This window comes from Argopecten irradians, chromosome 16 (genome assembly GCF_041381155.1).
Source record: "Argopecten irradians isolate NY chromosome 16, Ai_NY, whole genome shotgun sequence".
In the NCBI taxonomy this organism is placed as follows: domain Eukaryota; kingdom Metazoa; phylum Mollusca; class Bivalvia; order Pectinida; family Pectinidae; genus Argopecten; species Argopecten irradians.
Genome location: NC_091149.1, coordinates 7,383,697 through 7,408,734, shown reverse-complemented (window position 1 = coordinate 7,408,734; position 25,038 = coordinate 7,383,697). Strand labels below are relative to the sequence as shown.

General features: G+C 37.4%; 3 protein-coding genes across 5 annotated transcripts in view; 2 read left to right on the top strand and 1 right to left on the bottom strand.

The window, feature by feature from the left end:
- The window catches only part of LOC138311140 (low-density lipoprotein receptor-related protein 2-like), a 374,749-nt gene that overhangs the window by 346,033 nt on the left and 3,678 nt on the right, over positions 1-25,038 (top strand). The window lies entirely within an intron of this gene.
- On the bottom strand, positions 61-7,859 carry LOC138311155 (low-density lipoprotein receptor-related protein 2-like). Of its 3 annotated transcripts, none has more exons than XM_069252620.1 (10): positions 7,741-7,859; positions 5,952-6,077; positions 5,727-5,867; positions 4,874-5,005; positions 4,246-4,522; positions 3,749-3,877; positions 2,543-2,778; positions 1,840-2,019; positions 1,374-1,505; positions 61-165 (listed from the first exon to the last, which is right to left on the bottom strand). In XM_069252620.1, the coding sequence occupies exons 2-10, from the start codon at positions 5,986-5,988 to the stop codon at positions 146-148; spliced, it is 1,284 nt and encodes a 427-aa protein (XP_069108721.1). In that variant the 5' UTR covers positions 5,989-6,077; positions 7,741-7,859; the 3' UTR covers positions 61-145. The 3 variants fall into 3 exon arrangements, with proteins under 3 accessions (XP_069108721.1, XP_069108719.1, XP_069108720.1); XM_069252618.1 differs by lacking the exon at positions 61-165 and adding an exon at positions 946-1,341; XM_069252619.1 differs by lacking the exon at positions 61-165 and adding an exon at positions 952-1,341 and having other exon boundaries at positions 2,555-2,778; positions 7,741-7,857.
- Positions 23,512-25,038, top strand: part of LOC138311156 (low-density lipoprotein receptor 2-like) — a 163,508-nt gene continuing 161,981 nt past the window's right edge. The window contains exons 1-3 of the mRNA XM_069252621.1: positions 23,512-23,935; positions 24,211-24,309; positions 24,518-24,794. Coding sequence (XP_069108722.1) covers positions 23,707-23,935; positions 24,211-24,309; positions 24,518-24,794 — 605 coding nt within the window. The 5' untranslated portion in view covers positions 23,512-23,706. The remainder of the gene's footprint in view (positions 23,936-24,210; positions 24,310-24,517; positions 24,795-25,038) is intronic.

The following is a 25,038-nucleotide window of genomic DNA, read 5'->3' as shown; positions in this document are numbered from 1 at the left end:
ACGTCAGTCCGCGACAAACGTCAAACAGCTAGCCAACGTACTGCCTCCAGACTCTAATATAAATATAAACACATGTTACCTTGTTTAAACATATGGGTCCAGCCATATTGTGACGTCAGTCCGCGACAAACGTCAAACAGCTAGCCTACGTACTGTCTCCAGACTCTAATATAAATATAAACACATGTTAATTTTCTTTACAGTTATACATAATTGAAATGATCGAAATGTAATCGATTTATTAAGTAAAGGGAACTCTTATTCACTTGCACACTTCTTAAGATACAATGTAAGTAATACTTTGAATGGAAATTTTATATGTGTATAGCAAATATACATATAATTTGTAAGTAAAGGGAAGTAACTCTTATACACTTGCACACTTCTTACACAAATTCAGACAGGAACATTTAGATGGGGACGGTTTGGATGATTCCCACGCTGTAAGATAAAAGTCTTAATATAAAATATTCAGACAGGAACATTTAGATGGGGACGGTTTGGATGATTCCCACGCTGTAAGATAAAAGTCTTAATATGAAATATTCAGACAGGAACATTTAGATGGGGACGGTTTGGATGATTCCCACGCTGTAAGATAAATGTTTTAATATGAAATTTTCAGACAGGAACATTTAGATGGGGACGGTTTGGATGATTCCCACGCTGTAAGATAAAAGTTTTAAAATGAAATATTCAGACAGGAACATTTAGATGGGGACGGTTTGGATGATTCCCACGCTGTAAGATAAATGTCTTAAAATGAAATATTCAGACAGGAACATTTAGATGGGGACGGTTTGGATGATTCCCACGCTGTAAGATAAAAGTTTTAAAATGAAATATTCAGACAGGAACATTTAGATGGGGACGGTTTGGATGATTCCCACGCTGTAAGATAAAAGTTTTAATATGAAATATTCAGACAGGAACATTTAGATGGGGACGGTTTGGATGATTCCCACGCTGTAAGATAAAAGTCTTAATATGAAATATTCAGACAGGAACATTTAGATGGGGACGGTTTGGATGATTCCCACGCTGTAAGATAAATGTCTTAACATGAAATATTCAGACAGGAACATTTAGATGGGGACGGTTTGGATGATTCCCACATTGTAAGATAAATGTCTTAACATGAAATATTCAGACAGGGACATTTAGATGGGGATGGTTTGGAAGATTCTTACGCTGTAAGATAAAAGTCTTAACATGAAATATTCAGACAGGAACATTTAGATGGGGATGGTTTGGATGATTCCCACGCTGTAAGATAAATGTCTTAATATGAAATATTCAGACAGGAACATTTAGATGGGGACGGTTTGGATGATTCCCACGCTGTAAGATAAAAGTCTTAACATGTTTCTCACCTGCATCACACTGTGTCGTAGAGTCGTCAATAAACTGTGAGCGGTCAGGACAAGCACAAGCAGCTCCGTCAGGTTTCAGCAAACAAAGATGGCTACACTTCTCACCGTCATCGTCAGAACATTGGTTTTTCACTGAGGCAAATAAAATATATCACAGTTTATAGCTTGTTCTATCAGACTGGTTTTTATTGAGACACAACATAACAAGCCTCAAATTACTTCTATGTACAAAATATCATTTACATACATAAAGATATTTGTCAGATATATATATTTGGTTTGTAAAGAATTGAAGCATTTCATACAGAAATACTGGAATGGATAAATTAACTTAATGGGGCATTGCAAAGAACATTTCTTACAATACACGTCAACCATTTTATTTGTTTCTCTTCACATTTTCATGAACCATTATCGTCCTCAATGCTTTTTGTACAGTTGTAAATCTATCCTAATAGTAATTTACCTGATAAATTGTGACGTTTCGGGTGCATTATTCTGACACTAGAGGGCAGTAGGAGTCCTGTTTGTAGTGTGACGTTGACACCACGCCCAAATTTATCCATCTTCATGACGGCGCCCATTTGTTGGGAAGCCCAGTATAATGAGTCTCCAAATACATCCAAACTGACGGGATTGTCTAGGCCTGAAAGATATCAAAAGTACTTATAATAGAGTTGGGCGTTTTAAAATGAAAACTTTTGCAATCAAAAATAATTAAAGTTTGATAAAAAGACCTTAAATAAACCTGAGCAGTAAGAAAATTTTACTTCTTTTAGATGATTTTTTTCCTCTGTTGAAAATTAAGATGAATGAGTGCACTAGGATCTTTCCCTGGAGTGTGGCTTATATGAGGACAAAAACCGAGATCAGGCAATGTTTAAAAAAAAATGTGTGATCCGCATGTAAAAAGTTGTAAATATTTCTCATTGGTTAGCATTATGAGTCTTACATCTTGAATTTGCAAATATCTAAGAAAAGCTAGTGAATCTATATCTTGTTATATAAGTAAAAAAGAACCATGTCCATGTGATAGTTTCCATATACATAAAAAGAAAACACAACTATAAAACTGTTTTATAGTTGTGTTTTCTAGTGGATCAAAGTAAATGACATCACCTCTGACCTTGACCAACTAGTTCACACAGCAGAACTACCAACATAATGACCTTTGACCTCACCTTTCCCGACGACGATGACCCTGTCTGACCCATCCAGCTTGATGGACTCAATTAGGTTTTCCTTGGAGTCGCACCAGTAAAGTCTGTCATCCATGTGGTCATCAAGGGTTAGTCCTGTTGGTCGGCCAAGCCGTGTGAAGACCAAGACTGACCGTTCCTCACCAGTCATCCAAGCCTGTTCTATTTTTGGACTGGTGCTGCCTGCATCTGTCCAGTACAGCAATCTGTCGATCAAATCTTTATATTATCAAATCTGACCAAAAAAAAAAAAACAATATGAAAATAGAACAAAGAATAACTCCTTTGTTGGTGGTTTTGAGTACCGTTATAATTAAGTTTAATTTGATAAGGTAAAGGAGGTAAAGAGGGGAGATAACTCCTTGGTTAGTGATCTTGAGTACCAGTAATATTAAGTTTAATTTGATAAGTTAGAGGAGGTAAAGAGGGGAGATAACTCCTTGGTTGGTGGTCTTGAGTACCAGTAATATTAGGTTTAAAGTTGATAAGTTAGAGGAGGTAAAGAGGGGAGATAACTCCTTTGTGTTAAGTAATACTGAAGTTAAAGGTTTACACGTTAGAGCAAGTAAAGACTAAAAGGGGAGATAACTTCTCTTGTGGCTGTAGATCAAAAGGTTGTAAGTAAAGAATGGAAAGGGAGATAACTCCATAGTAAAAAATTGTCTATTTATTCAAGTTCAGAGTTGAAAATGATGGTTAAGGGAAACAAGAGCTGTTGGCAAAGCTCACCTATTCAGAAGAAGTTGATGTTCAAGTATTTACTATTTAAACATGGAAATATGACAAATTAACAGACTCAAAAACCCCCTAAAGGGCCCCAAATTGGTTGTATTATCACGTGCAGCATCCATACACATTAGGAAAATAAAATCATAAACATTTATGATGACTTGAGCTTAAACAATTGACGAAACAGAAACTTGCTCAAAAACTTTAACGTGAAATGGGACGCTAACGCTGACGCCGACGCCGACGCCAGGGTGACAACATTAGCTCCCCCTATTCTTTGAATAGGCGAGCTAAAAATGTACAAATAATGTATGAAGGGGAGGTATAACTCCTGAAGGATCAATCCTAACTTACCCCAGTTTAGGGTTGACAATGAAGGTTAAGGGAGGAAATGTACAAATAATGTATGAAGGGGAGGTAACTCCTGAAGGATCAATCCTAACTTACCCCAGTTTAGGGTTGACAATTATAGCCAGAGGATGAACCAAGTCATCCCTTATCAAGGTCTTCTGGTATCGACCGTCGTCTAGGGCAACAGAGATCGTCCGCCGACTCGAATCCGTCCAATAAATATTACTGGAAGGAACATATCAAAACACTAATAATTTCAGACAGTCAACAATTATATAAGATTAGAAAGAGTTCATTATCTGTCCTTTACATAACACACACATTACAAACCTTGATGGGACTAAAACTTGGAGTTTAGTATAAGTTCTTTGATTTCAGATACACTTTAATAAATAGAAAGCATTAAACTGTTATTAGACAACTGTATTCATTAAAACGCATTGAAAATATTTAATGGTTTGCTGATTTTTATTCCATGATAAAATGTTGATCAACAGAAAACATTTCAAAAACTCATCAATAGCTAATTCTTGTCTGTCATTCTGCATCTATTAATAATTTTATTCTTAATTTTAATTTGACTCTTGACCTACTTTGTTACCCAATCAATGGCGATCCCCTCCACCTGGGTCACATCTGCGTTTAAATCCTGGGGACGCGGCGGGCCACCATTCTTTATATCGTCAGGAATTCCAGCTCTTTCAATCTTCATCAATGATAGATCAGAAAAGTAAAGAAGGCGACGATCCACATCAACGTCTAGTGCCCCCATGTGGCGCCCCCAACTTAATGTTCCGGAGTACGCCTTTTTATCGGGGATGACCTGTCGTACCTCGTGGCCACTGGTGAAGAAGATCAACAGTTGTCCACCTGAAATGATAATAGTATCAGAGTTTGTGCACAATCTGCCACATTGTAATGAAATCTTGACTGAGAATCCAAATTCAGAATTAATTAAACAACCAAAACGTTTCAGCAAAAACTTTTGAATGTATATATAACCTAATCGGGGAGTGAGACTTGCAGGGCCCAGTTTTGTTTAGAAAATTCCTTATTTATAAGGACATTTTTTCAATTTAATAGGCCAAATGTGGTTACAAACTATGCAGAACTCTATGACAAGAAGCCATTTTTATAAAACGATGAATAGGCTCTCGATGGACTATCCCACCAAATTGTTAATTTTTGGATTTAGATTTGATCATTTTTGTGTGTACTAACCTTTGGGTTTACAGTGCGTTCCTTTGCCCTTGACATCGTGGAATCCGTCAGTGCACAGACATTTGTATGATCCCTTCACATTCTTACACTGCTGTGCACAGTATGTTCCCCACCGAGCACACTCGTCAACGTCTGTGAAATAACAACAGTTTATTATATACTCTAACAGTAACACACAGTTACAACAAAATTGATAACCACAGTTTGTTCATAACAAAGATTCATTATACAGTAAAACAAAGTTGTTTGTTTGTTTTTTGTTTGATTAATTAATATCGTATTAACAGCCAAAGTAAAACCTGTGGGGATCAACAAAATCACTTCATAATAAGTATTAGACTGTTACATATTTATTATATATTTATTGCACTCATCAACATCTGTGAAATAACAACGCTTCATACATGTATCAAACTCTGCTTCAATATTTCTAACCAATGTTACTGAATAGATTTTTTTATTCATGTATATAAAGCAAATGATGATCTTGAACCATAGACAAGTTAAAAAAATATATGTTGGAAAAAGAGGTATACTTCGATTACCAAATCTCAGAATTTTCAGTTGTAACTCACCTTTACAAATTTTGCATCATTATTTCTAACCAATGTTTTGTAATTTGGCCAATAGAAATTTTTTTTTCTTTTTTATCTATAAGTATAAAATATGAAGTTTATTTCAAAAACACCAAAATTCTAATCATCGACTAAAACTTGATCACCTACACAGGATTTTCAATCTCAACTTCACAGGATTTGGTATCGTTGACCACGAACTCACCATCACAGGATTTGGTATCATTGACTGTATAACTCACCTACACAGGATTTAGTATCGTTGACCATGAACTCACCTTCACAGGACTTGCGATCGTTGACGGCAATCTTGTACCCTTCCTGACAGGAACAGTAGTATCCACTGTCACTGAGATCTGTACAGGTCTGGGAACACCCACCATTGTTTACTGAACAGTTCACATTTCCTGATAGTTTATCTACAACAAATGAACAAACATATGAAAATTTTGCAGACAACTTAACTACAACAAATTGAACAGATGCATGCAGTTCAAACTTACGACAGCCTCGCTTGTCAGACGCATCCTCAAAGTCCATGATGGCGTTACACACTTTTGTAGCATCAATACATTGACGATTGGCACATCGGTACTGATCTGTGGAGCACTTGGCCGGTCTAGGGGTACCTGTGTAGAGAGGTCAAGAGGTCAGTAAAACCTGTCTATAAAGACAAACTGTAAAGACAGGTCAAGAGGTTAGTCCAACCTGTCTATCAAGACCAGCTGTGTAAAGATGTCAGTCCAACATGTCTATAAAGATCAACTGTATACAAAGGTCAGTCCAACCTGTTTATAAAGACCAACCATGTACATAGGTCAAGGGGTCAGTCAAACCTGTCTATAAAGACAAACCATAAACACAGGTCAAGAGGTTAGTCCAGCCTGTCTATGAAGATCAACTGTATACAGAGGTCACGGTGTCAGTCAACCCTGTCTATAAAGACCAGCTGTGAAGAGATGTCGGTCCAACCTATCTTTAAAGATCAACTGTATACAGAGGTCAAGGGGTCAGTCAAACCTGTCTATAAAGACCAACTGAGTAGAAATGTCAGTCCAACCTGTCTATAAAGACCAACCATGTACAGAGGTCAATGGGTCAGTCAAACCTATCTATAAAGACCAACTGTGTAGAGAGGTCAAGAGGTCAGTAAAACCTGTCTATAAAGACAAACTGTATAGACAGGTCAAGTGGTCAGTCGAACCTGTCTATAAAGACCAGCTGTGTAGAGATGTCAGTCCAACCTGTCTATCAAGACCAACCATGTTCAGAGGTCAAGAGGTCAGGCAAACTTGTCTATAAAGACCAACTGTGTAAGCGGTCAATCCAACCTGTCTCTATAGACTAACTGTGTAGACAGGTCAAGATGTAAGTCCAACCTGTCTATAAATACCAAATGTGTAGACAGGTCAAGAGGTCAATCCAACCTATCTATATAGACTAACTGTGTAGACAGGTCAAGAGGTAAGTCCAACCTGTCTATAAATACCAAATGTGTAGACAGTTTTGTGTAGTTTTGGTCTTTATTTAAGACTGGGCAATTGAAATTGAGGCCTCAAAAAGGATGAGGGGTGCTTATAGGGTCGAATACGGTATTCCTAAAGACATGACCAGATGGACCGAGGACCAGATGGAACCAAGACCAGATGGACCTGAGTGAGGACCAGGCTGAACCAGGACCATGCAGATGGACCAGGACCAGACAACCCAGGACCAGATGGACCCAGGACCAGACGGACCTATAACCAGATGGATCGGGATCAGATGGTCCATGACCAGGTGACCCAGAGCCAGATGGACCTTGATAAGATGGACCGGGACCACACTGACTCAGAACCAGGACCAGACAGACCCTGGACTGGACGTACCAAGGACCAGACGAACCAGGACCAAACGGACCAAGGACCAGATGGACCAGGGTCAGATGGACCAGGACAGACAACCCATGACCACATGGGCCAGGATCAGTTGGACCGAGGACAAGATGGACCAGGATCAGATGGAACCAGGACCAGACGGACAAAGGAACAGATGGACACAGGACCAGATGGACCGGGATCAGATGGACCATGACCAGGACCAGATGGACCCCATTACTAGGAAAAAAGAGGGAAAAGTTATCTTATACTGAAATATTAATGTAATTAAGTCAGTTATATGATCTGGCTGTGATAGCATTACTTTATCTCTAAATCTAAATCGTCTGACTGATAAATGAGCCCTTCATCGAGAGACATACAGTGTAAGGGAGACAACTCAAATAAAATATAGAGAAAACCGACTTGTACTCACCAATTAATACTCAGGTCATTTATGAAGAGGCAACTGTGTCGGATATTTTCATAAAAGGAGTAAACTTCCCTTTGCGGTCCAAAAGGTACAATTATGAAAGCCAGCTGAAACAGAACAAATGTATGAATCAATAAAAGACTAAAGACTAAATATATTAAGTAGCTGATAAGTGAATGTGAAAACAAATAGAAGGAGTTATGTAATTAATTAAGTTTATATAATCAAGGTCATTCAAGGACATGTCATGACAACGTTTCCTTAAAATTGAACACAGACAGAACTCTAACCTGATTCCCCCATACAGGTAAACTAGCAGTGCACTATGTCCAGTCAGGTTTGACCACTAAAACCCCCATACCAGGTAAACTAGCAGTGCACTAAGTCCAGTCAGGTTTGACCACTAAAACCCCCATACAGGTAAACTAGCAGTGCACTAAGTCCAGTCAGGTTTGACCACTAAAACCCCCATACAGGTAAACTAGCAGTGCACTAAGTCCAGTCAGGTTTGACCACTAAAACCCCCATACAGGTAAACTAGCAGTGCACTATGTCCAGTCAGGTGTGACCACTAAAACCCCCATACAGGTAAACTAGCAGTGCACTAAGTCCAGTCAGGTTTGACCACTAAAACCCCCATACAGGTAAACTAGCAGTGCACTATGTCCAGTCAGGTGTGACCACTAAAACCCCCATACAGGTAAACTAGCAGTGCACTAAGTCCAGTCAGGTTTGACCACTAAAACCCCCATACAGGTAAACTAGCAGTGCACTATGTGCCAGTCAGGTTTGACCACTAAAACCCCCATACAGGTAAACTAGCAGTGCACTAAGTCCAGTCAGGTTTGACCACTAAAACCCCCATACAGGTAAACTAGCAGTGCACTATGTCTAGTCAGGTTTGACCACTAAAACCCCCATACAGGTAAACTAGCAGTGCACTATGTCCAGTCAGGTTTGACCACTAAAACCCCCATACAGGTAAACTAGCAGTGCACTATGTCCAGTCAGGTTTGACCACTAAAACCCCCATACAGGTAAACTAGCAGTGCACTATGTCCAGTCAGGTTTGACCACTAAAACCCCCATACAGGTAAACTAGCAGTGCACTAAGTCCAGTCAGGTTTGACCACTAAAACCCCCATACAGGTAAACTAGCAGTGCACTATGTCCAGTCAGGTTTGACCACTAAAACCCCCATACAGGTAAACTAGCAGTGCACTAAGTCCAGTCAGGTTTGACCACTAAAACCCCCATACAGGTAAACTAGCAGTGCACTAAGTCCAGTCAGGTTTGACCACTAAAACCCCCATACAGGTAAACTAGCAGTGCACTAAGTCCAGTCAGGTTTGACCACTAAAACCCCCATACAGGTAAACTAGTAGTGCACTAAGTCCAGTCAGGTTTGACCACTAAAACCCCCATACAGGTAAACTAGCAGTGCACTAAGTCCAGTCAGGTTTGACCACTAAAACCCCCATACAGGTAAACTAGCAGTGCACTATGTCCAGTCAGGTTTGACCACTAAAACCCCCATACAGGTAAACTAGCAGTGCACTAAGTCCAGTCAGGTTTGACCACTAAAACCCCCATACAGGTAAACTAGCAGTGCACTAAGTCCAGTCAGGTTTGACCACTAAAACCCCCATACAGGTAAACTAGCAGTGCACTAAGTCCAGTCAGGTTTGACCACTAAAACCCCCATACAGGTAAACTAGCAGTGCACTATGTCCAGTCAGGTTTGACCACTAAAACCCCCATACAGGTAAACTAGCAGTGCACTAAGTCCAGTCAGGTTTGACCACTAAAACCCCCATACAGGTAAACTAGCAGTGCACTAAGTCCAGTCAGGTTTGACCACTAAAACCCCCATACAGGTAAACTAGCAGTGCACTAAGTCCAGTCAGGTTTGACCACTAAAACCCCCATACAGGTAAACTAGCAGTGCACTATGTCCAGTCAGGTTTGACCACTAAAACCCCCATACAGGTAAACTAGCAGTGCACTAAGTCCAGTCAGGTTTGACCACTAAAACCCCCATACAGGTAAACTAGCAGTGCACTATGTCCAGTCAGGTTTGACCACTAAAACCCCCATACAGGTAAACTAGCAGTGCACTATGTCCAGTCAGGTTTGACCACTAAAACCCCCATACAGGTAAACTAGCAGTGCACTAAGTCCAGTCAGGTTTGACCACTAAAACCCCCATACAGGTAAACTAGCAGTGCACTATGTCCAGTCATGTTTGACCACTAAAACCCCCATACAGGTAAACTAGCAGTGCACTATGTCCAGTCAGGTTTGACCACTAAAACCCCCATACAGGTAAACTAGCAGTGCACTAAGTCCAGTCAGGTTTGACCACTAAAACCCCCATACAGGTAAACTAGCAGTGCACTAAGTCCAGTCAGGTTTGACCACTAAAACCCCCATACAGGTAAACTAGCAGTGCACTAAGTCCAGTCAGGTTTGACCACTAAAACCCCCATACAGGTAAACTAGCAGTGCACTATGTCCAGTCAGGTTTGACCACTAAAACCCCCATACAGGTAAACAAGCAGTGCACTATGTCCAGTCAGGTTTGACCACTAAAACCCCCATACAGGTAAACTAGCAGTGCACTATGTCCAGTCAGGTTTGACCACTAAAACCCCCATACAGGTAAACTAGCAGTGCACTATGTCCAGTCAGGTTTGACCACTAAAACCCCCATACAGGTAAACTAGCAGTGCACTAAGTCCAGTCAGGTTTGACCACTAAAACCCCCATACAGGTAAACTAGCAGTGCACTAAGTCCAGTCAGGTTTGACCACTAAAACCCCCATACAGGTAAACTAGCAGTGCACTAAGTCCAGTCAGGTTTGACCACTAAAACCCCCATACAGGTAAACTAGCAGTGCACTAAGTCCAGTCAGGTTTGACCACTAAAACCCCCATACAGGTAAACTAGCAGTGCACTATGTCCAGTCAGGTTTGACCACTAAAACCCCCATACAGGTAAACTAGCAGTGCACTAAGTCCAGTCAGGTTTGACCACTAAAACCCCCATACAGGTAAACTAGCAGTGCACTAAGCTCCAGTCAGGTTTGACCACTAAAACCCCCATACAGGTAAACTAGCAGTGCACTAAGTCCAGTCAGGTTTGACCACTAAAACCCCCATACAGGTAAACTAGCAGTGCACTATGTCCAGTCAGGTTTGACCACTAAAACCCCCATACAGGTAAACTAGCAGTGCACTATGTCCAGTCAGGTTTGACCACTAAAACCCCCATACAGGTAAACTAGCAGTGCACTAAGTCCAGTCAGGTTTGACCACTAAAACCCCCATACAGGTAAACTAGGTGAATTATTGTTATGGTTCCTGGTCGTTAGAGATCTATAATATCACATATATACATACATGTACATTCCCTGAATTATTGTTATGGTTCCTGGTCGTTAGAGATCTATAATATCACATATATACATACATGTACATTCCCTGAATTATTGTTATATGGTTCCATGGTTATGTTTGGTTCGTTAGAGATCTATAATATCACATATATACATACATGTACATTCCCTGAATTATTGTTATGGTTCCTGGTCGTTAGAGATCTATAATATCACATATATACATACATGTACATTCCCTGAATTATTGTTATGGTTCCTGGTCGTTAGAGATCTATAATATCACATATATACATACATGTACATTCCCTGAATTATTGTTATGGTTCCTGGTCGTTAGAGATCTATAATATCACATATATACATACATGTACATTCCCTGAATTATTGTTATGGTTCCTGGTCGTTAGAGATCTATAATATCACATATATACATACATGTACATTCCCTGAATTATTGTTATGGTTCCTGGTCGTTAGAGATCTATAATATCACATATATACATACATGTACATTCCCTGAATTATTGTTATGGTTCCTGGTCGTTAGAGATCTATAATATCACATATATATACATACATGTACATTCCCTGAATTATTGTTATGGTTCCTGGTCGTTAGAGATCTATAATATCACATATATACATACATGTACATTCCCTGAATTATTGTTATGGTTCCTGGTCGTTAGAGATCTATAATATCACATATATACATACATGTACATTCCCTGAATTATTGTTATGGTTCATGGTCGTTAGAGATCTATAATATCACATATATACATACATGTACATGTACATTCCCTGAATTATTGTTATGGTTCCTGGTCGTTAGAGATCTATAATATCACATATATACATACATGTACATGTACATTCCCTGAATTATTGTTATGGTTCCTGGTCGTTAGAGATCTATAATATCACATATATACATACATGTACATTCCCTGAATTATTGTTATGGTTCATGGTCGTTAGAGATCTATAATATCACATATATACATACATGTACATTCCCTGAATTATTGTTATGGTTCCTGGTCGTTAGAGATCTATAATATCACATATATACATACATGTACATTCCCTGAATTATTGTTATGGTTCCTGGTCGTTAGAGATCTATAATATCACATATATACATACATGTACATTCCCTGAATTATTGTTATGGTTCCTGCATGGTCGTTAGTGATCTATAATATCACAATATATACATACATGTACATTCCCTGAATTATTGTTATGGTTCCTGGTCGTTAGAGATCTATAATATCACATATATACATACATGTACATTCCCTGAATTATTGCTATGGTTCCTGGTCGTTAGAAATCTATAATATCACATATATACATACATGTACATTCCCTGAATTATTTCCATGGTTCCTGGTCGTTAGAGATCTATAATATCACATATATACATACATGTACATTCCCTGAATTATTGTTATGGTTCCTGGTTGTTAGAGATCTGTTATATCACATATATACATACATGTACATTCCCTGAATTATTGTTATGGTTCCTGGTCGTTAGAGATCTATAATATCACATATATACATACATGTACATTCCCTGAATTATTGTTATGGTTCCTGGTCGTTAGTGATCTATAATATCACATATATACATACATGTACATTCCCTGAATTATTGTTATGGTTCCTGGTCATTAGAGATCTATAATATCACATATATACATACATGTACATTCCCTGAATTATTTCCATGGTTCCTGGTCGTTAGAGATCTATAATATCACATATATACATACATGTACATTCCCTGAATTATTGTTATGGTTCCTGGTCGTTAGAGATCTATAATATCACATATATACATACATGTACATTCCCTGAATTATTGTTATGGTTCCTGGTCGTTAGAGATCTATAATATCACATATACCTCTAATTAATTTAATTTCTCTAGCAAATTGATTTATGGCTTTTTTGTGTATTTGAGCAATGAATTGGTATTAAAAATTTAGTCCTATTAAGCGATCCTCATTTCTTTTTAATTATCAAAGCACCCTGGACCCTTATTGGGTCAAACACGGTACATTTAAGCTCCATATTTTGTTTTTATAAATTACAAAGTTATCTGCTCCTGAGTAAAGTTTATGTGTAAAAACGATGTCGTATTTCTCTAACGGATATGAAGTTATACTAATAACTACAGGATGTAACAATAAATACCCACAATGCACCTGAAAGAGGAGACAATTACCACTGTCCTTGATATCAAGAAAATATCAACAAAAATACAAGATTGGACATATATATATATATATACATATGTATGTGGCTAAAGATATCAACTCTCAAAAATGTTTTTGGATATTGTATAATTAATATCATACCAGTACCTTTCTTCCCATTATATATTCTATCCACAATTTTTCTTTCCTATTCCATACCAATTTGGCAATAACAAAACTTAAAATCCAATATTTATGCAGAAATTCATATCAGCATTTCACGTGGTAATTTTAATTGGGCCCTTTAAATTCACCAAACTCCAGCATTTTCTTCCTTAAATTGATTGTCCATATCCATGACAACACTTTTAATCCTATATAATTGATATATAAATCAATGTCATTTGTTACCACTTCCACCATGTGTTCATGATAAAAATACAAACCTCCTTCATAACATAAGTCCAAAGAACATCATGTCCTTTGTTGATGTATCTTGTTATTCCAGCTTTGATTGTTGCTGCAGTCCTATCACATGGGCCTTTTCCGTTCTGTGACTCCCAGAAATTATAGGTCTGCACAAGATTTGAATGGAACAAGCTTGCCAGCATATCTCTGTCGACTTATAACATCCGGCATTGTCGGACCAAAGATGAAATGTTATATGTGTCAGTGATATTCCTGATTTGGTTCATTACATCTTTTAGGATACAAACTGTAACGTGACTGTCCTAAACAGAAATGAAAGTTTCATTGATAAGGCAATCATAAACAACACTAGGCATTGGAATCAAAGGGTTGTATATAATATTGATATTTTTACTGTCACATACCAAAGGTATACATTTGTTTTCTAGATATATGTACATGTACTGCAAAATGACAATGTATGTTGTATTGACTTTATACTGATTCCAAGTGATAAAGTCCATGCAGTAATGTAGAAAAAACAAAGTATTAAAGGCAACTGGTCAATCTGGGTTTTTTTCAGATATAGACATGCATGTAATCTAAGGGAGACTAACATTCAATAGACCAGACAAAGTGTGATATATACTATGTTGTCACAGGAAATCATTAGCTGGTCCATATCACTAGACATATTCTGAGACAATACTAAACAATCAGATTTTCTTGGACAATATATATAAGTTAACAGACTGGAAGTGAATAATAGCCAATATAAATTAATTTTCATAGTCACCCTATAAAGAACTTGGGGAATAAAAACAAGTATTTAGATACCTGTGATATTTGATTTACAAATAAATGTACAAATCCCAGGTTCCCAATGATCCCATCATCTTTCCTACAGAAAGCCATAGTAATGTGCCATGGTATTCCTCTCTTTCCAAACCAGTCACTCTGATCTTCCCTGAATTTGTATGGCAAAAACTTCATGGCCCAGTCACAAACCAAGAAAACTTTGCTTGATGGCATTTTCTCAAAGAGTTGTGTTTTTGCTAGGTCTTGGTTCTTGCAACGAATAATATTTACATTTTCACTTCGCTCCGCCTCAATGTAACTAGTAAACTCCGATCACTTCATTTCCCAATGAAGATGCTTGGTCACGCGCTGACCTCTGACCGGCGTGAGAATACATTTTGACATTGTTTACATTTTGACCTACATTGTAGTTTTACGCCGCTTCAGTTTTGAACTTTCTGCGATGTGGCCTATCGTTGTACATTTAGAAACACAGACAGGAATGTTTGATAAAGTGATATTAGAAATTGTCAGTAATATAATATTATAGCCGCCTAGAGATATTTTACACGTATTTTGATGAAACACTGAATTAGGCTCAAGCCCAGGTAAAAAAAAAAGCTGAGCATAGCCTGAACCGGGGATGCTTCAAAGCTCTCTATTTATTAGGCCTAAATATATGCACTGCTGACAAGTAAACAAAGCATGAAATTAAAACTAAAAGCATCTATTTGTTTAATGTTTAGAGGAATATCTTAATTCAAGCACACGTAAGAAAATTTTAACAATGTTATCTTCAAAAAGTGTAATTTGGGTTAGCGTCACGTTAGGACCGAACGCAGTGAGGTTCACCACTCATCGCATAGCCTAGTAGGCATAATCGAACGCAAATAGTTTAATGTGTACAATATATGTGAAACGGTGTCATACACGAAAGCTTAGAAACGATAGATTCCATGAAAATACGCTCAAACAGCAAACAGGCTAATTTCAGTGACATTAAGCCTAACGAAACGATTCTGTGAGTGTCAAAATCCACGGCATTGGAGGGTCGTTGGAAACCGCCAACATTTCAAATCGATGTTTCTCTACTTACTTTATACCGAATTTTAATCCCCAAACTCCAGTAGACAGAGAAGTTATCACATTTCAAGAATAACACAGAAGTCTTCCAGTGATCTGCGACTAAGTCCCACATTTTAACACGTTTTATTCAGCCCCGGAAGCATGGTTATTGGACTGCATCACATACCATAGACACAGGGGTTGGATTTCACAACAGATATAGTTAATACATATTTAAATGTCAGCTACAAATAATTATCAGACGGGAATACAGCATTCTGTTAATTCCATAACAATTATAATTGAGTTTTAAAAGGTTTGATTATGTTTAGATACCAACTATTCAGCATTTTCACCACAATCGTCATTTTCTTCGAAACCGGACCCCTGCTCAATCGAGCGACCGGATTACACATTGACTGCACTGCTAGTATATTGCGCAGCAATTTTTGTATTTGAAGCTACATAATAATGTTTTATGATAAAATTTAAGCCATTAATTCTTGAATATAAAAACAATATTTCAAAATCGCCGTTTTTTATCGTAACAACGCACAAAGAATGAAGTTATTTTCGGAACTACATTTTGTGTTGCCTTGGTGACGAGAAGAACTGACTGGCGGCTGTTCCGTAGCTGTACATACATGTACGATAACTGGTACAATGTTGCAAAATTGTATAATAAATCTTATACCTAACACATTTAATTTGATTTTTTTCAACAGCGGAAATTTTAAATTGGTTAATGTAAATATAAGGATTGATTATCAATTTTGTTGCTTGCATTGACTGATGAAGAAAGTTAATCTCGTGCAAATGTTACATGAACTGCTTCGCAGTTCACTTCATTTGCACGAGATTAACTTTCTTCATCAGTCAATGCAAGCAACAAAATTGACAATTGCTGCAACGAGTAATGTCGTGTTTCAATCAATTTTGCTTCAACGCATTGGTGAAACACTCTACTGTTCCGTGGGCAACTTGTATTTTTGGATTCTTGGCCGTGAGTTGAACACCAAGCAAATATTTATCACGTACGCTTCCTCAGACATCATTTTTCTATGTAAAAGAAGCATTTCCACGAGCGTAAATAGCATATCCCAGTTTGTACGATTAGCCCCGGTGATATAGGTGTACAGCAAATAAACGTATAATTTGTTAGTAAAGGGAAGTAACTCTTATAGCCTTGCACACTTCATATAGACGCATATTATGTAGAGTGTACAATATTTATAACATTTTGTCATTTACACTTATATCTGGAGAGATTGGTTTTTTTTTATAGCACAGGTAATTGCTACCAATTCTTGTTTACACAGTAATTAAAACTTGTGTAATCTCTGAAACATGTCTACACCGACCAACTCTTGATTATACAGTAAATTAAAACTTGTGTAATCTGAAACCTGTCTATACTGATCAACTCTTGTTTTTTACAGTAATTAAAAATTGTGTAATCTGAAACTTGTCTATACTGACCAACTCTTGAAATATACAGTAAATAAAACTTGTGTAATCTGAAACCTGTCTATACCGACCAACTCTTGTTTATACAGTAATTAAAACCTGTGTAATCTGAAACCTGTCTTTACAGACCAACTCTTGTTTATACAGTAATTAAAACCTGTGTAATCTGAAACCTGTCTATACTGACCAACTCTTGTTTATACAGTAATTAAAACATGTGTAATCTGAAACCTGTCTATACTGACCAACCCTTGTTTCTACCATAATTAAAACATATGTAATATGAAACCTGTCTATAATGACCCACTCTTGTTTATACATTCATTGAAACCTGTGTAATCTGAAACCTGTCTATACTGACCACATATGCTGGTCCTGATGATATATCCAGTTTAGGCAAGTTCTACTGTATATTGCAGGCTACCAATTGTTTGAGTAAACTTAGTACAAATAACTTTAGCTCTGAAAGCAAGTTTAAGTAATGATTCTGTTCCCACTAATTGTAAAAATGGCCTGATTACAACTCTAGATCAGTAAACTTTAATGCTACTAATGAAATTTGTATATAAAGACAACTTGTATATAAAGACAACTTGTATATAAAGACCACCTGTCTATAAAGATCACATGTCTATAAAGACCACCTGGATTTAAAGACTACCTAGATATTAAGACCACCTGGGTATAAAGACCACCTGTCTATAAAGATCACTTGTCTATAAAGACCACCTGGATAAAAAGACAACCTAGATATGCAGAGTTTATGTTTCGATCTATACCGTAACAGTCAGGGTCGTTTAATTTGAGTGCCGCAGGAATCCTCTTAGGGAGTGCCAAGCCGTGTTTCGATCTATACCGTAACAAGCTAGAAATGGACAGATAGGGCTCCAGTATCAGAGATGAACAGACCGACAGTAGGATGGACTAAAATGTATAAGAAACTAAGAATGATATAGGCAAAACAGACGGTCAGCCACCGAGATACATTGTTTTTGTATATCCTTACGGTAAATAAATGTCAGGTAACGGTTGATCATATTCAGTGAATGGGCGGAATAAGCACAGGCGTTTGGCTCTATAGATATTTCTCTCTCTCTCTCCCCCCTCTCTCTATCTTTATATATATATATACAATGTTATACTGTGTCACAGTATTATATATATATATAATAGGGAGAAACATGTCTATAGAGCCAAACGCCTGTGGTGTAAGTTACTCTGTACGTCCAGTACTACATATATACTGTATTCGACCCAATAAGCGCCCAGGGCATTTAAAAAATTGAAAAAGTGCTATTACCGGTAATACGAAATTATTGCAAAATTATACAGTTTTTTGGTCTTTATTTATGCCTGGGCAATTGAAATCAAGGCCTCAAAAATGGGAAGGGGCGCTTATAGGGACATGGGCGCTTATTGGGTCGAATACGGAAACCGCAACATAGCATTGCCCAAGGTACATAAAACAGGGATTGTATCATAATGATTGACTAGTGAGGTAGGTATAATCAATTACTTCACTTTCATATATATCTTCATTGCAAGATAAGGAATTCCAATAAATGGCGTACATTTTTCCCGGTGCAGACTTTCTGGATTTTCAAAATATATTTTTCTCAGAAAGATGAATAAGGCGGACGAGTCCGCATAAAATCGTGTACATGTATATGTGTAAGTTGTTCACATCAATCATAGACATATCTGGACATTATTGCCAGCCGCGCGAGTTATTAAAGTATACACCAAAAAGCCCACGAAAAAATATTCTTCGCAATGACAATCGTTTAAGTTGATTTGTTAGTTACTTGGTGTATGTCGATGACGTACGTTTGATATGTCGGTAATTTTTATCATTGAAGCGAACGAAAGAGCTACATGTATTTGTCTAAGCATACATTTATATTTAACATAAAACATGTTTTGTGCCTGTGCCTATCTCAACAGATAAGAATGTCACTGACAATCATTGTTCTCATATGTTTATAATATTGATATATTACGTTACATGTAAATACATGTTCGTTTTATGTTGCTTTCCCTCTAAATCTTAAGCATAAATCACTTAAAATTAAATCATACAACGCAAACTTTACATACTAAATTATCGCTTTTTGTCTGTCGTTCTTCATCATCGTCGATCCGTAAACATTCTTTTTACCGCTACATGTAATCCTCGGAAAGTATTCCCGCTTCCTACGTACACGCATATTGTAACTTAGGACTAATCAGAAAACAAACATGGCTGATAGGCACCGATGCATTTGGAATTTGAAGTATTTTACTGCTACGTTTATAGACTTCATATGCTCAATTTCGGCGGAAACGTCTTTTAACATGGTCAACTTTGCAAGATATTTTACAATTGTTATTTGTATTTACCTGAATTTATTTATTCATGGATTCTAAACAAGTTCCCTAACTTCCAGAAAATTGTCTACTCTGACAGATCATACATCAGTAATTTTAGCCATAGTGTAATTTTTTTAGAAAACCGTGTCCTATGATCAAGCATTTTCATACTAATTGTAAAAACAAAGAAAGTTTCATGGTGCAACGGTGCAAAAATAATGATATTTTGAAAATGAAACATCGGAAGACTCAGCAAATAAAATGAACTGAGAGAGCAAACAATTTCGTATCGTTATACCAAATTTGGTAAAAATCCGTCGATAGATAAAGCCATTGTTCTCAGTTGAAAAAAAATTGAAGCCATGGAGCACCATTATTCCGTCGTGCCGATCTTCTGGAGCGCGAAAATGACATTGCAGAATAGTTAGATGACGTCATCACTATTGTTAAACTGTCGAATTTCAGAGAGCCTACAAATAGGCCCTTTGGCACTCAACGGTAGTATCATACAGCCTATATTCCATCTTTGCATATTACAGAGTTAGCTCCCTTGTGGGTAGGTATCGATTGTTATGTCATTATTTTGTGAGAGTTTTCTTCAAAAAGTGTGACGTTACGCTCGCAAAGACATGATATCACAATCAATACCTACCCGCAAGGGCAGATAACTCTGCAATATGCAAATACAGAATATAGGCTCTGTGGCACTCTAGGGGTTAAGGATGTCCAGGTTTGTTGGTGGAGGGAAGCCGGCGTTCCAGGAGAAAAAAACCACCTATCAGAGGCCAGAACCTTGCATCTCCCCCACATGAGATTCAAATTCGCGACCCAGAGGTGGAGGGCTTGTGGCTTGATACATCTTAACCACTCGGCCACTGCAGCTCCTTCATCTTGTTAGAAAATTTATATTGAGGGTAAAAATGTATAGACCAAATAGATATTATAATATCTCAAAATGTCTCTATACGGTATATTATGATAGTGTAAAACCTGCCTTAGCGACCACCTCTGTATAAAGACCACCTCTGTATAAAGACCACCTCTGTATACAGACCACCTCTGTATAAAGACCACCTCTGTATAAAGACCACCTCTGTTTAAAGACCACCTCTGTATAAAAGATCACCTCTGTACAAATACCACCTCTGTATAATGACCATCTCTGTATAATGACCACCTCTGTATATAAAGACCACCTCTGTATAAAGACTACCTCTGTATAATGACCACCTCTGTATAATGATCACCTCTGTATAAAGACCACATCTGTATAATGCCCATCTCTGTACTATAACCACCTCAGTATAAAGACCATTTCTGTATACTGACCATATCTGTATAATGACCATCTATGTATAATGACCACCTCTGTATGAAGACCACCTCTGTATAAAGACCTCCTCTGTATAATGACCACCTCTGTATAAAGACCACCTCTATATAAAGACCACATCTATATAAAGACAACCTCTGTATAAAGACCACTCTCTGTATAAAGACCACCTCTGTATACAGACCACCTCTGTATAAAGACCACATCTGTATAAAGACCACTCCCTTAGGGTCCCAAATGGTCAAGTTCAACTCTAATAAAAGAACCACTTGTATATCCAGACGTTTTTTTCTCTTCCTATTTGGCTTGTCTTTATAGACAGGTTTGACTGTTGTTTCAAAAATCAAACAAAAATAACATGACTCCACAAGACTTTGTTAAGAATAATGACGGACCTCATGATTTGTTGTATAAGTCTGTCAGGACAAGTTCAACACCAGTATTGTGTATTCTTTACTTTTATTTATTTAATTTTTTTATAACTTACCAAAATTTCTACATGCAATTACCGATACATGTATATTACAATATATCAATTTCTAAAGAGTTATAAGAATATTAATCTATAAATATCAAATAAGACATGACTGTGTATTTCTCTACGTTCATGTACAGTACAGGTGTGACTTATTACCCAATACACATACCCAACAGACAATACACCCCAGATGAACTGTAGGTATTTAAATATCACGGTTTGTAAACATGACCCAAATTGACCTACTACACAATCTATGTCTGCTTTACAACTGTGCGTCTGTCAAACCAGACAAGGAAGTAATAATATCAGATATCACCAGGCCTCAATAGACAGACATTTTGGTCGCTAAACGTTTGTTTACATTAGTAACCAATGACAAGGATGGTCTTATTCTGTGTGGACACATATCATTTCATTTAATGTACAATTTTGTGTATTACCAAGACTGAATTTTATCTGAAATGGATAAATAAGTTACATCAGTAACTGAGAAAGAGATCTGCCAGCATGAGAAGATCGAAGTAAATTTCTGGTTGGCTGTGAATTTCGGAGGGAGAGAAATTTGAACAACGTTGAATATCATTTAGATTCTGGGTAAGACCAACTTGACATTTAATCCCAGGTACCCTGTGTGTGTCATCAGTGAATGCAGTGATTATCAGGTAAATATTTTCTTGTTTACTTTAATTAAAACATTGTTTGGGGTCGATATTTAAAATCTTTATTCATACATAGAACTGAACAGGACATAGAGCAATTAACAACATCAAACACAACTCTATTTCAATATTATTATTGAATATGCAAAACATTGTATTGATTCAATATATTCAATTTTCAGAAATTCAATCAAAACATTGTATTGATTCAATCTATTCAATTTTCAGAAATTCAACAAACATTCAATTTTCGTCAGAATGGCAACAGCAAAAATACCAGTTCGTACGGAAGGACAGACAACCTGTAACCATCACAAGGGGAGACAACTAGATATGTATTGTAAAAAATGTCAAGAACCAATTTGTTTAAAATGCATCTCCACCATTCACACGATTCATCCAATGTGTGAGCTTAGTGAAGTCACTCCTCAGAAGAAACAAGACATCAGAAACTTTATTGACAGAACAGAACAAAATGATCTGGTACAGATTGGGAAATACATCACATCTACTGATACACTCCTCAAAGACAACGACAGCATATTTGATAAATTAGCACATGAATTGAAGATACAAACGGAAAAATTAAAACAAGACCTTGATAAGCTTAGAGAAGAGACACTTTCACTTTATCAACACATGAAAGATGACAACATCAAAATTATCCAGAAATACAAACAAGAACTTGAAATGTTGAACAAACAACTTAAACACCAAATACAGAAATGTAAGACAACACTTCAGCAGGGCTCTCACATACAAATATACGACACAAAATCCGAAATATATTCCCAAATACATATCCCTGTCAAACCTACTTTAGATACAGTCAGCTTCAACCCAAACAATACTCCTAAAGGTCACCTGGTACAAGCCTTAGGAAAAGTCACCACCTCAGGCCAAAGTCATACATCCACTGACCAGAAATGGTCAGTAGCATTATCAGCCGGTCAGCAACAACCCTCATCACAACAACAGTCAGAGGACTAAAGGTAAGAAAGCAGTGGCCAGGAAAACACTACTGACAGAGACCAAGGTGGTGGAGGAGTGGAAGTCTCCATGTTACATTGATTCTATATGTCCTACCACTGATGACCAGGCATGGACCAGTGTCTACTACACACATTAACTCTCCTGGACAGGAAGGGCACAGTGATACAGAAGGTCACACACAAGGCTTACATCAATGACATCAGTCTATCACCAACAACACACAGATTGTGGGCCTGTGATGATCAAAACAACATCCTGGAGCTAGTATCAGGACAGTTAACTCAACAATTCACAACTAAAACATGTCCTAAATGTATATGTATTACAGCAAAGAACCATGTCATTGTGGGCATGTCAGGAAACGTCTCCAAATATACCACACAAGGTCAGATGGTACTCACTACAATGGCAGCAGGGGCTAGGAAACCATTAGTGTGTGTACACCATGGAGACGTGAATCAATACCATACAATTATGTTGGAATAGAGAGGGATCCCGATTAAATGGTGGCCTGTTTTTAGAACTTTCTGAGAAATAGCGGTACTAAAATTCTACTAAATGTAAGATGGTTGCCTGATCAATCCCAATATGTACAACTAGGAAACCTTCACATGAAATCTGAGAAAAAATCCCTCTGAACTTTCTGACAGCAAGAATTATCAGTGGAGGGACAATGATGATGGGCTAACTAGTACACTGTAACAACACTGTTGATATTGATAGACTGAATAATAGGAATGGGGTAGAATAAAAACATATCACATATCATCAGACCAGGTTTTTTTTTTTTTTTTTTTTTAAAGATATGGTAAAAAGCAGCACAGAGGAAGACTGGGAAGGTATGGTGGAAGAAGCCAAATCAACTCCGAGCAGTGACAGAGACATGACTCATAGGGTAGCATGTGTAGTCTTAGACGAGTGTTGTCCAACTGAGGAACAGGACGAGGTGTTGGTGGAACTATCAAAACTGGCCCCTCAAAGCCTGAATGTGGACTCCACTTTAAGACTTTCTTTTGTACTGCTGCACAGATTAGGTAATACATGTAATACAGATGTATATCAAAAATAATGTTGTCAATCTATAGAGTCATCAGATCGTAATACATTGTCACATGTATACTGTATTTTACTTGATAAAACCACAAAATGGGCAAAAGAGAGGGGTAAGATTACCCTTTGTGAGAGGAGATTAGATCAGCTGAATTACAAGTCGTAGTTTTCCAAACAAAGAAACATGGTATAATGTGAATATTGCATCCATTTAATTACAACATCCTAAAGACTATATTGAGATTGTTGTCTTTTTCAGTAAAATATGGGAAGTTTCCTCTTAAAAGAGATTTGACCAAAGAGGATGCTGAAATTGTAAAACTCATGAAGGATTTAATAGATTCAATAAGGGCAATGTGTGAGTTTATGTTTCAATATAAATTTGATGATAGCACTTAAACCTTTTTTATAAACAAAACTCACTCCTCTGATTAAGTTGTATATACATTCAAAAGTTTTGCTGAAACGTTTTGATTGTTTAATTAATTCTGAATTTGGATTCTTAGTCAAGATTTCATTACAATGTGGCAGAATGTGCACAAACTCTGATACTATTAACATTTCAGGTGGACAACCATTGACCTTCTTCACCAGTGGCCACGAGGTACGACAGGTCATCCCGGACAAAAAGGCGTACTCGGGAACGTTAAGTTGGGGGCGCCACATGGGGGCACTAGACGTTGATGTTGATCGCCGCCTTCTTTACTTTTCTGGTCTATCATTGATGAAGATTGAAAGAGCAGGAATTCCTGACGATATAAAGAATGGTGGCCCGCCGCGTCCCCAGGATTTAAACGCAGATGTGACCCAGGTGGAGGGGATCGCCATTGATTGGGTAACAAAGTAGGTCAAGAGTCAAATTGAAATTAAGAAAAAACTTATTAATAGATGCAGAATGACAGACAAGAATTAGCTATTGATGAGTTTTTGAAATGTTTTCTGTTGATCAACATTTTATCATGGAATAAAAATCAGCAAAACATTAAATATTTCAATGCGTTAAAATGAATACAGTTGTCTAATAACAGTTTAATGCTTTCTATTTATTAAAGTGTGTTGGCTTTGCTCGATTCATAAATATCTGAAA